At 40.3% G+C, this 13,405-nt stretch overlaps 1 protein-coding gene across 2 annotated transcripts in view; it reads right to left on the bottom strand.

Moving 5' to 3' along the window:
• arnt2 (aryl-hydrocarbon receptor nuclear translocator 2) overlaps positions 1–13,405 on the bottom strand; it is a 73,443-nt gene that overhangs the window by 46,833 nt on the left and 13,205 nt on the right. Inside the window, exons 4-7 of one of the 2 annotated variants that reach the window (XM_023393251.2) lie at positions 11,620–11,667; positions 10,122–10,335; positions 9,572–9,785; positions 247–349 (exon numbers count right to left, since the gene is read on the bottom strand). In XM_023393251.2, coding sequence (XP_023249019.1) covers positions 247–349; positions 9,572–9,785; positions 10,122–10,335; positions 11,620–11,667 — 579 coding nt within the window. The remainder of the gene's footprint in view (positions 1–246; positions 350–9,571; positions 9,786–10,121; positions 10,336–11,619; positions 11,668–13,405) is intronic. The other variant, XM_023393253.2, reaches the window with a different exon arrangement.

Genomic DNA, 13,405 nt, shown 5'->3' with positions numbered 1-13,405 from the left:
AAGGTTGAAACTGTGTTTTGTGAGTCACAGCGACATTGACCTTTGACCTTTGGCCACCACATTCTAATCAGTTCATTCTTGGGCCCTAGTGAATGTTTGTGGCAAATTTGAAGAAGTTCCGTCAAGGCGTTACAGAGATATTGCATCCACGAGAACGGGACGGATGGACAACCTGAAGACAATATGCCTCTGGCTGTCACCAACACAGACGCATAAAAACACACTTAGTCACACAGTCACACACACCTCATGCGGCAGATGAAGGAGCGCCGGGAGCCCATGCACATTCTCATCGAGGACTGCTGTCCCTCCTTCTTCACTGTTCCCGTCTTCAGGTCCAGAATCCGTCCTGTTCACACACAAACAGCAGCTCAGATCAGAACAGGGCAACGCAAGTGCACAGACAACATCATCATGTAGATCAGTGAAGATTGATTCACAACAAACAGCCTGTTACCTCTTACTTTTTATAATCTATATTTTTATTAGCAAAACTGAAATAGAAAACTGTGCTGTGTGTATTCATGAAGCTGACTCAAGCAGACACATTCATTCAGTCTATGATCAAAGCTCCAACAGTTGTTTTTCACCTCCGGACATGTGGAATCTGAAACAAGGGAATGAAACAAAGAAAAAACACTCTCCGGTCCAGCAAGACACAGAACTAAAGCTGTGCTTGCTTTTGTCCTGTATCCTGTTTGTCAGAGCTGGCCAGTTTTCTGTATTGTTAGATTGGCTGATCATCATTGCGTAAGACTGTCAGCACCTGATATGATGAGGGAGCTGGAGTTTAACTCATTGTGTTAGAAACATGAGGTGTAATTAGTGAACATTAGCTGTTACAACATGAGTAACAGCTAACAGTAAATGTTAGTTTATCTAGATGTTTATTTTTTTATAATCAGAACTGGATGTGTTCCAGATGTGTTCCATTAACTTATGACACTGCTGTCAGCAGGAAGAACTACGACTGAGTATTATGACCCATGATATTACATTTGAGAATACATCATAATATTATGACTTTATTCTCGAAATTTCTGATTTCTTTTTTTTCCTCAATGTGGCCCTAATACTGTGCTGTAAAGAACAAAGTCACATCAGTGCACATCTAAACAATTCATAGATGCATTTTAAGCTATTACCCCAAAAATAAATACATATATTCAATAGATCTGAAAGATTTTGAAGTACAAGCTCGCAATGTGTTTAAGCACATACTCAAGGTTTCTATCAGATGAGGGTTAATAAGGTCAAAGGTAAATTTCTAGGGACCATATCCATAGCACCTGTCATGGCAGTTTGGTCAGCGGTTGTCAAGAACTTGCTATGGACAACAGCATGTCTCTTACTTCAATAAAGTGCAGTTGTTTGGAAAATATTGTTCCTGTACCCATATCTGTTCAGATATTAAAGTGAATTATTCAGGGTAATGTGTTCGTTCACATATCAGTATGATTGTATGATATTTTATCAAAGGCATTATATCAGTGTTTTGATGAACTTCAGTAGAAGGCCGTGACGGACTCCATTTATCAGACTGTGACTAACATCAAACTGTCTTTTGTGTGATCTGAGTGCACAGTAATTTCCTCATATTTACTGGCATTGAAACAGAGATGAAAAGAGAAATTCCTGTGAAGGGCCGAAGAAACAGCTGATCTCCAGAGCCGCCAGAATAAAGCTACTGAGGTCTTAACAACAGACAGTTCAGAATGAGCCTCAAAGTCTGGATTTGGTGTTCAATTTTTAAAACTGTCAATATTTCTTTATGGAGGTGGTGACAGTGAAACTTAATTAATAATAATCCATAATCATTTCGTAGCTGGGACTTCTTGTGAATTCAATCAGAGCAATCCAAAGAACCTTACAGAGGAACAGCAGTAATAAGACGTTAGAAACACATTAAGATTGCCTAGGGGTTCAGAAAAACTGCTATGAGGATCCCTGAGCATCTTTGTTTCCTTGATCACATGTTAAGAGTAGTTTGGGTTGGGGTTTATATTTAGGTTGAGTTTGTGCAGGATGTAGAATTAAAAAAAAAGTGAGCAGCTTGACTTTGGTGCTATAACCTGCACAATCAGTCTCCATCATCAGTAAAACTGGACTGATACTTTCCAGATGGAAAAGGAATTCTCAGCATCTCACAAATATGAAGCTGAAGAGAACTTCACATGCAAACGCACAACCGTGATCAAGCAGATGCAGATAGAGGAAAGAGGGCTAATGACCATGGTAAACACGTAACAGACCAGATTACATCATCGACAATTTGTCCAAAGAACACAGGAAACAAACACGGTCTTTTCACTCAAGATATTTTCTACCTACATGACTCTGCATGCTAGGCATTAAAAGGTTTTTCTCCTTTATATGTTTAAGTATGTCAAAGTAAATCTAGCAACAAGTTGGCAACACTGCCTATAAACACGCTCTGATGACGTAAACACTGGATGTCCCAGTTTATTTTGAAAAAGAAATGGTCAAGTGGGGAAATTTCAACACTCAGCAGGTCCACCAATGTGCAACTGGTGGAGTGGTATCACACGTCATTCAGCTCGCTAATGGCGTAACTTAATCACTCAGTCAGCGACGTTCATGTTTGTGTTATCTGTTTAAGTGGAAGGAGTCAAAGAGGACGTACAGCAAAATTTATGTGATGATGCTCTCTGAAGCTCCCACTGGCACAGTTCTACAAGGCTTTGGAAAAGTCCAGATTTCGCAATGCCAAAATGATACTCACTTTATTTGGCTCTACATACATATGTGAGAAAACATTTACTTTTATAAAACCAAACAAGAGCAGACTGAGGTCCAAAACAACTGAGTCACTTCCATCATGTACTTCCAATTTCCACTTTAAGATTTAAACCTGACGTGAAAGCAACTCCTCAGTCCAAAGCCCAGCATCACTAGTAGGAGTGATATTTTTAGGTGAGTTAACTTTAAAGGAGCTATTTGTAAGTTTTGCTATTGCTACACAGCCAGCGTTAGCATTAACAGAAGTTTACGTACCAGTCTAGAGGAAATGTGGTGGCTCTAGAGGTGGAAAGCAACCTTCTTGTTTTGCTTCTATTTCTATCACCTTTACCGGAGTTAGCATGCTAACCAGCTAGCTCCTGTCCGACCAGGCCGTCTTGTCACTTTCCAATTCCAAGTCACTGTAGCGTCCAGGCTACTCTGAAAAAGTAGCACTGCTCAGAGGATGTATTGTAACCTCATCTAGTAAATGCAAATGTCTTGGCAAGACTGTTATGTTAACAGCTGTTAATGCTAACGTTGGCTATGTGGCAATAGCAAAACATCCAAATAAATTCATTCAAGAAGTAATAGTGAGATGTGATGGATTCATAGAGACATACATGTATGAGCCAAAGTATTCAGAAGAGGAAATACCATGGAAAAGTGCAGAGAGGGAAGACTGAGGGTGACAGCTGACACTAACGTTACCCTATCAACTGATAGAGACATTGATCACCCCAAACAGATTGGTGGTGCAAACTGAGGTCGGTGCTCAGCAATGAATGGGACGTGCCGGGCTCAGTTTCACCTCTCTGTCTGTCCATCAGTGCAACAGTCTGGCTCACTGACGTTGGTTTAATAGCTTTTGGACGACAATGGTGCGCTATGGTTCAGAGGAATAAACTAAATCAGGTCCTGGATGCACAGCCAGTACTTGTTTATAAAACCCTTCATGGGATTTGTTGACAATGAATACATCTACAAAATCACCAGCCTTAGCCTTACAGATAGAGACAGGGATGTCTGTAAAAATAAATAGTTCTACCACCCTAATTTTTTTTTCTTTTCTTTGTTTTCTGGCCTGTACATGCAACCGACCTCTATCTGTTCGTGCTGACCACTCTGCCATCATTTGAATACCAGATTTTATATGACAATTAACAGCAAACCCAGTGAAACAAGATCCAAATAAAGTTTATTTTCTGTTTTACTTATTTTGCTCGCACACCCTCGCTTGTGTGCTTGATCCAGCTCTCATGGGAACATGGAAACGGATCATGTCTTCTGCTCGTGCAGAGTGTGAGCAGTTCTGCAGTAAATTATGGCAAGCAGGACGGGACTTCAGATGACACAACACTGCTATATAACCTAAGATTCCCTCCTCTGCATGGCTTCACACCCCAACGGGAGCATTTAAGAGTGTTTTGCCTAATTTTGCTGACTTGCTGTTTCGGTAATTTATGAGATTGATGTAGTGATGTGACATATGATCAGGAGTCTGCACAGGATGCCCTTCCTGTGTCTGACTTCCTGCCAGGGTGGATCAGATCTGTGCAACTGGATGTGGCCTATGTCTAAAATAGGCTAAGGGTGTATTTGTGACTGCGGTGCGTGTGGTAGAATCAAAGGTATCATCTAAAGTGGCTGCCATTAGCGCTGGTCCCTGCCCATGTGTTTTTGTTTTACTGTACATGACAGCAATGTTGTTTTTACACAGGGGAATGAACAACCCTTCAACTCAGAGTGGTGATAACATTCTTGGCTTTAGAGGTGTTGGTAGGCATATCCTAACCTTTGGACAGAGTCAGGCTGTTTCCCCCTGAAAGAGTTGCTAAGCCACAAAATAATGTCATCAAAGCTTTTTCCCCTGAACTGAGAACAGGGCCTGCTTCAGAACATTATAAACAAATATTAAATACTAAAATACTAGCTAAGGGAATGCACAGACCACCACACCATTCATGCCCTCAAAAGATTCCAAAACAGTAAGTCACTTATTATTTCCACAGTGAATTACAGACAGCAACACCTGGTATGCAGGAAACAATCACTTGTTCCACTTCTTGCTCATTTATGTTGTTCAGTCCTTCCATACCAGGACGCTGGAAAAACACACAGTCCCTGAACAGGCACAACAAAGTTCAGAAAGTGAGCAGCAGCAGAAGAAGCAGAGAGCCTCCAGAACATGCTGCTTTGGTTCCACTGAATGAAACTTAACTCTGAGAAGTGCTGGGACTTCAAAGGCTTCATCAAGGGCTTGTGTATGGTTGCATGCTCATGAGTGTATTTTCATCTCTCACAGCTCTACATGGAGATTACTGTGTTATGTGGATTTCACGGCCCTGCTTGGTACTCAGTGAGGTTCAGAGGGGCCTCTGGGGTCAGATGGACAGACTGACAGACAAATACAAACACAGACGCTCCACTGAGATACTGTGGAGACTCCAGAGCAGCACGGAGAGGAAGAGATTAACAAGACAGTGTTGCCCCCTAGTGAGCACAATGAGCATGTCTCACAATTTCACATTTTACATGCCCCAGTGCATCTAGAATTATCACGTAACATGAAAGATATGGAGAAGGAGAGAGAGTCACATGATAACAAGACTGTATCTTCAATTTTCCAAAATGCAGCTTATTAACATCCTTTCTTAGAGCAGGTCATTTATTTTACATTTTTTAAATCACCTACATTTTTTTTTTAGCAAAGCTGCTAAATCATTAACAAACATTGGCTTTTTATTTTACTTTTAACAAAGCAAGCTGCACTTAATTGTACAATTTGCCAGATTAAACACATTTGCAAGGACATACACCACTCTGATTTACCACCATGAACCTGACATCAAACTGTCTCCGAACTGAACAGAAAGTTTAACCGAGAGCAGAGAGGTGGACACATGATATTTTCATGGACTTTAATAAGACTGCTTCCTGTCTCATCAGCGAGAAGAAACGTTCCTGTTCACCAGAAATACAAATACACAGCTCGACTGAACATGAAGGACTGTGTGGAGGGAGAGGAGTGGGGAGGATGAGTTGCCATGCTTCAGAGTAAACTGGTGGGGAGGAAAGAACATGGCCAGTGGGCCTGAGTTTGAGATCTAAAGCTACAGAAGATGATACAACTGGTTTCACATGTGGGGCCTGTCCTGACTAATGCTTGTCTGTATATTAAGAATTACCATTTTTTTCTCAGTTACATTTGATTTCAGTATAAGAATCTTGACGTACACTGGTTAAACTGAGACATGAGCGTAACGGTTTTATTTGTCTCATGAGGCCTCTGGTTGGCCTGTCATCATCATACAAAAGATACAAAATGCTCTGCTGCACTTAAAACTCCAGTGCAGGTATAAGAAACATACATAAGTGATAACGTTGCGGCATGAAACGACACTGCAGTGCATGAGCAGATAAGACAGAGCAGCAGCGAGTTATTCACACCATCAGGGGGAAAGTGAGAAATCTCCACAATCTGTTGTATTGTCATTTATTCCCATTCATGCTGCTCAGAGGACTCAGCACCTCTTCCGGCAGCAGCGTCTCTCCCTCTCCTCTCAAGCAGGTGTGTGAGTGAGTTACTATGGTCGCACACAAGGTTACTATGGATGCTCTGTGTCTCGCTTGGAGACTCTCTTATGATTCACAATACCAAGTTTTTAGGTTCGGTTGGGTTGAATGTAATTGTACCTAATCACTAATTATGTCAACACACTCTAATCTCTCTCAAATCAATCTGTTAAATCTCACTTCAAACAAGAGGAAGCCTCAGAGCCACTCCTTCATTAAGAAATATAATTATATATGTTAAATCAGCTTTCTGTGCACACAGGACAGAGTCTGATCATCAGAGCACAGTTTGTCTGCATTAAAATAGTTTTTGATTTGAGATAATGTCGGTTAAATGATCTGCTGTGGAAGTTACGATTATTCATTCCTGTATAACATTACCACTACAGCAGCTAGTGGAGCTACGAGAACGGCTGCCACTACAAAAAAATAAACAGGTGGCATTAGATGGTTGTTCCATTCATCCAGAGTGTTTGTACTTTGTTACAGTTGTTAGACTTTGAAAATGACCATGAGTGTTGAGAATAACAACCATCAGGTTTAACATTGTTTAACCAGGTTTCATTATCCAGATCATACTGTGATGTGAGGCGGTTTCATTTATATTAATTGTTTGTCCTTGTTTGACCTTAAAGACGGTATAGTAGCCTGCAACCTACTACCATTTTAGATACATAACGTTTTTATGAATATAATTTCAAATATGAAAAAGCTACTCTTTTAATAATCACTTCCTGTCCCGGTCTACCGCTTATAAACTGTTCTTGACGCATCATTGGTTTTCTTATCGATATCTAGACTTGTGCAGGTGACTGTTTCTTGACATAATCCAACATTTTAGGTGGTGTAAAAATGCAGGAAATTTGTTGGCCAGGAAAAAGTATTGTAACCTGTACTAGTCTAGATTAGTAACTAGTAATATTTTTATTATAATATATTATTAAAATATAATATTTTAAAACATAACCAGGTGCACTGTACTGGAGGAACGGTACTAACTATGCACATACCTTAACTGATGGTGCACCACTGTAAACTACTAGAAACACTGTAGAAACAGGAAAGAACAGTAACACCAATAACCACGATGTCAAACACAATTTAACTTAAACTTAAGTCCATTATTCTGTCCAAGTCGTTAACCCAACCCAATTATTTGCGGCAGTGTGTGTGGGGGGGGGGGGCTCGGAACATCCAGGCCTCTGGGCCTACAGTAATGTAAAGACTCCCCTGACATCATCATATCACACTTGTATTTGATGTTAACAAGCTTTATAAGTCTCTAACATCAGAATCTGACATTCTGTCAAATCCATATTACATTTTCAAAAGTTGATTTCTGAATTAGCTAAAATCTTATGTGTATTTACTAAGCTATGTTGCCATGGTGAACTAGACATTTTCTCGCCCCTCTCTTGTGGTATCTGACTGCTTCAATCTGAGACACAAAAATACAGTTCTAAAATTCATTTCAATTAATTGACAAGAGACTTGGCCAGTGAAGGATAAGCACCACTGTTGCCCCTGTCCAATGCAACTATATAGGCCAGTTGTTTTCAAAGTCAGACACAGTGGGTGTGGGTTCACACATGTTCAATACAGGGCAAGTACGTGTGTATGAATCAAGGACTAGAGGAGAGTCAGTGTTCTGATCAGGCAGATAACATTGACAGTGCGACATGAAAGAGGAAGAAAGAAATGAAACCTCCAGCTGTTCTCTGTCTTCAGCACCTCTGTAAAACACTTTCAAAAAAGACTTAACATTGCCACCTTCATGAAGGTGGCAATGTTACAGACTGAAGGCTCCTGTGTGATTTAATCAGCTGCCTGTGGATCATGTTTCACTAAACATCAGAGAGGGAAATATTTTGACTCATCAAGCATTAAATACAAGGTGGAGGGTCACTTCACAGCAGTGTGAATGAACATTTGTTCAAATGGGTGCTGACACCAAAAACTGCTTTAAAACTCTGCCAGCGAGGGTAACCCTACACAGTGCATCATGGGAAAACTAGTCTGCTCTGCTTTTGCAACTTATTTCAACTTCAACAGCTTCAACCACAAAAGAGTTGAGCTCCCACCATGAAATGAATGACAATATGTGGCTACAACTGAGTCACAGTTTATGGTTAAGTGATAAGAGTTTCACATTTTACTTAACACCAATTAAATTAGAATTTGCTGTCTGTAGTTTTGACAGTAGCAGATCCTTTTCACAGCAAACATTTTAGTATGTCCAAGCAGCAAAAGTACAGATGAAACATTAACGTTAAATACGACTGCATTCCTTTGAAGTGAACTAGTTCCAGGGTCCTGGCACATTAGCATACTTTACACTGGGACATTTGATGGAACTGAGCCATCATTAATAATAGCTGTTTCAGCCTGTGGTTTTCCTGGTGTGGCTTCTAAAAATGTCTGACCTGAAAAAGGTCTATAGAGGGCTGCAGTGAGGAAGGTAGCATCAGTATTACTCTGGTTCCCTTGACAAAAAGCCAATGAAATTTTTTTCCCCCTGACTTTTGGATTACTGCAGAAAATAAGCTCTGTGATGAACAAAAGCTTGTGATACTTGCACGTTTTTTACAGCACAATTATCTTCACGAATGAACACCTCTTAATGATGTTTGAAGCTTAAATACAATCAGCAGAAGTAAAAAGCTAATGTTAGGCTATAAACCAACTACACCACCACAGTCACATGACTTCCACGTCACCGCCACTGAAGTTCAACTTGTACTTTGACTCAGCTCTGACCTCTTCTACAAAAGCTTTTCCTCTCACACAGTTACAGACGGTTTGTATAAACACAACGAGGCTGTAAAGGTGGACTGGTGAGTAGATGGGTTTTCATGTTCAACGTGATGATGTTTAACATCCCTGACAACCTCTGTAGTCTTATTTAGACACTTGTTAGCAACCGATCTTTTTGAACAGACCTAAAAGCTTCAAGAAATCAGGGCTCTGGTATTTACTGACGTATTTATGTAGTAGAATAAAAGGTGAAAATGTCTTGAGCTTGTGTTAACCAAAGACGAACAGACTGCTGAACAATCACCTGAACCTGGCATAGACATACAATAGGCGACTCCCTGTATATATGTACTGTATATGGTAACATCAGATTTTTTTTGGTATTTTTTGTTTTAAAAGTGAGGACATTTGCGGTGTAAATGGTCCTTTTGTAAACAAATCACTATCAGAAACAATAAAAAGTAAAGTGTTCAGCTGAAAGAGAAGGCAGCTCTTTCTTTACCTGTCATGGAGTTTTCTGAGGTGCTGAGCTGTTCCCTCAGCTTGTCTACATCGTCGGGGTGGACCTGTTCATACAGAGTGCTGCCAAACCACTCTGACTGGGGGTGGTTCAGCACCGGCGTCACCGAGTCCGACACGTAGATCACCCGGCCTGTTTCCGCAGCAACCACAAATAGGAAGCCGTCGGCCGCCTCCAGAATCAGATGTTTCAGTTCCTACAGGGAGCAGAAAGGCACATAGGGTACATCAGGACACGGCCCTGGGAGGTGGTCTCTGTTATAATCAATTGAAGCCAACTCAGATTTATATACAGTCTATGTTTGTATTATATTCATCAATTAAGTCATTTTTAACAAAATACAAAATATTGTTTTGTTTCACTTCATGTTTAAAGGGCTATATCTACCACACAGTTGTTTCTATACCGATGCAATCCTTCTTTAATTTAGTATCCATCATTTTAGAAATGTGTTTTGCTTTTGTTATTATTTGTAAGTATTTTTATTAAATGTCCTCTATGACAAAGCTCTGGGTTTGTGACAGTACAGTACCTGCTCAGTGAGGAAGGAGGGCTTATAGGCCCCGTCAGTGGACGTGTTGCCGGTGCCCCTCATGGATTTCATATGGGACACAGCCATACGCAGGATGGTCAGCTTATCAGGTTTCCGGGCGAGGGCGCTGCAGGTGGGGACCATGTCTGAAAGCTCAGTGATGTACTGGGTCATTTTGTTGCGTCGGCGTCGCTCAATCTCACTGTGGTTCTCTCTGCAACAGAGAGCGGAGCAATCAGACACCTGTCGAGGGTTCAGACTGCAAACCACTAACCAGCTTTGTCTGGACAAGCGATCAACAGCTATGATGCATCTCATTATCATTTCTCTCCAATACTATAATGACCATAATTCATAGCAGGTTTTTGTCAGTGTCTGCAACCTGTGATGTGTTTTAGTCTAAACTGAAAAGGGAGGATTTCACCATTACATCTCATTCTTTACAAGGGACAGTACATTGTCTGAAATCTTTAATCATCAACATTGGAAAAACAAGTGAATGAAATTGCATGTCAGATAAATGGAAATACATCAAAAGCAGAAAATGTGTTTCTCCTCAAATATTAAAATTATCAAGGAGAAATATCCAAACACTCTCCTAGTTGTTAGCAGCTCCATCAGGCAGGATGCAGCAGGTTCAGCTGCAGGTTTCACAGCTGTCGTTTTCTGTGTCAACACAGATTTCTCCTGTGCCTTGCTCAATTCCCCTGACACATCATACCACAACAACATCATCGAGTGTGTTTAGCTGACTCAAACAACCTCACTGTACCTATTTTGGGAAGTGGGCCATTCCTAAAGGACTGCCATGTAATTGGTTGGAAATAGCTGCATTTCTGTGATGTAATAGGTTGTTAGTACATTGTCATTTGTACACCTGTTGACTGAACTACTCCGTCATCACAGGTTTCTGTGGTTGGAGAGGAACTTTCATATTGATCATAAACACTTACTGGCAAAAAGGTTATTTCTAAAAAACCTATATTTATTTTTTGGAATCACTGTAGTGGAAAATTTGTACTTTGTGTGATTGTATTTGAAACTTGTCTTCTTATTGTAACGGGACAAGTTAATCCTTTATGCATGCTGAACTGTCCTTGAATGAGGTGAAGGAGTAGTTCTCGTTCTGCATTCTTTCCCCACATATCAGGTTTTGACACCTGAGAACTTCCAGCTACCTGCTTGTACACCCTGAAACCACCAGCTGCCAGCCAGGGGAGGATACTCCCACATCTTTCTTTGCTGTAGTATAAGAAACCGGATTATTCTTTTTTTTTGAGTCTCTCACTTTGTCCTGAGCCCAATTGCAAATGCTATGTTGAATAAAAACCACAAAGACAGGCATGAGTCTTTATCTTTTTTCAAGATTTCCACAACAATCACTTGTCAGTATTTCTCTTTGTATGGATCAGAACAGGTGTGACGTGTGCAGGTTGTACAGCCTGTTGGTCCCTGAGTCAATGGAAAATCCTCTGTGGCCCCAGCTGGCTAGGCCTACCTGGCGTATCTCTCCTTATCTCCACCAGGAATCTGATCATCATCATACCTGCAGAAAAGAGAGGACACAGCATGTGAAGCCATGTACATACATATACAGATGAAAAGCATCACAGAACAGCTTCAACCTCCACATTCTTCACACGCAATGGTTGTCACATATTCATGAATGCATGACAGTCGATGGTTCAAAGTGTGATGGTAACAAAATGAGCAAAACGGTACAAAACAGGCTGGTGTCAATGATAAAGTGCTCTGTTCTACTCTGAGTGAAGACATGATTCACAACGATGCTTTTCCTACACTCTTGGTTTTATTTTCAGAGTTGTGGTCTTCATATATATTGATATATATTATATGAACTCACAAACTTAACTGACATCTGTGGACCAGGTGACTTCACTACACTCAGCTTTACAATGGTAAAGTGAGTGAGGCAACAACAAACACTCAGGTATATCCCTATTTCACACTGAAATAGACAATTACAACATAATGGACATTTGTTGACCCAGGTAGATAAGTTGGTTTATATACCTGAGTTAAAAAAATCAGGTTTGTGTACAACCTGTCTGATTGTCTGACTGTGGACGCAAAAAGAAATTTGAATATCATGAGCACCTGAATACCTGTAAAACTGTAAAACCTAACCTTTACTGAATATGTTATGTTTGTAAATTTCAAATTGAAATGTTTTATTTTGAAAACTGATTTTCTTTTAAATTTCAATCAAATCATTTGCCTTCACAAATTCAGGTAGAAAATTCAAGTGCAAAATGAGCCTAAAACTATTAAGTTGCTCAAATTCAATCAAAAATCTGAAAAAAAAATAGCTTACTAAAATTGGACTGCTTCGATTCAGACACCCAAACAATTGTGACAGGACTGAACTATGACTGCAGTAGTCCAGATGTCCAAGTTAGAATTATGTGTCTGTTGGTGTCTGGATTTAATCAAAATCCAATCAGACTTTGAGCAGTTAAAGTTATTTTTAAATATTGGACACTAAAATGTTCTGGAGTTTTCACACTGTTACTGTACAGAAGAGTCCTGTTGTGTCTGAACTTGTGCGTCTCAGATGTCTTCATACCTTTCTGATGTTACATCCCTTAAAATGCACCGCAGCCCCTTCCCCTAAAAACCCCTAAAATACTCTGGACTGTGTGAATTCTTCCTTCTTTTACAATTCAGTCTCCATGCAGCTGCGTGTCACTGTATATCACATACTGAGCAGCAGGGTGAAATAACGCCCCTGGCTATTGGAGACAGCAGTGAATGATCTATTTCAAGGGGATATGATATGTACAAAGTGTATGTACAGTGTAAACACAAAGCTTCCCTGTAGCCAGATAAATAATACATGTAATGCTGCTGTCCATTATTAAGAGTGCAGTTCCTCCTGTGTTCGGCAGAGAGCAGCTCCTCCTCCAAACCAGTCACCACTCAAATGAGCAGAAACAAATCCACTGCCATGTTGTCAGCTCAGAAATAAAGCACTTACTGTACATCCTACATACGCACACACTCCACAATATGAGAAGGAAGAAAAAGGAAAAACAAGTTGAGATAAATTAAAAGTGAGAGGACAGTTGCGATGTAGTGACAGAGACAGACTCGAGTCTCTCTTTCAAAAACGAAACATAACAAAACATTGAATTGGTGATGGAGGGAAATGTTACAAACATAGGGTATCTGCAGGGTTCCCAAAGACAAATTTGTTAAGACCTTTATAATGCAAGATGAAACTAATCTAAGACCAATTTCACACCAAGGAAAACTGATGCTCC

Source organism: Seriola lalandi, unplaced genomic scaffold (genome assembly GCF_002814215.2).
Source record: "Seriola lalandi dorsalis isolate HSWRI2012SDOR001 ecotype SW California unplaced genomic scaffold, Sedor1 jcf7180002054931, whole genome shotgun sequence".
Lineage (NCBI taxonomy): Eukaryota > Metazoa > Chordata > Actinopteri > Carangiformes > Carangidae > Seriola > Seriola lalandi.
The sequence above is the reverse complement of the archived record's forward strand: the minus strand, read 5'-3'. Positions and strand labels throughout refer to the sequence as shown.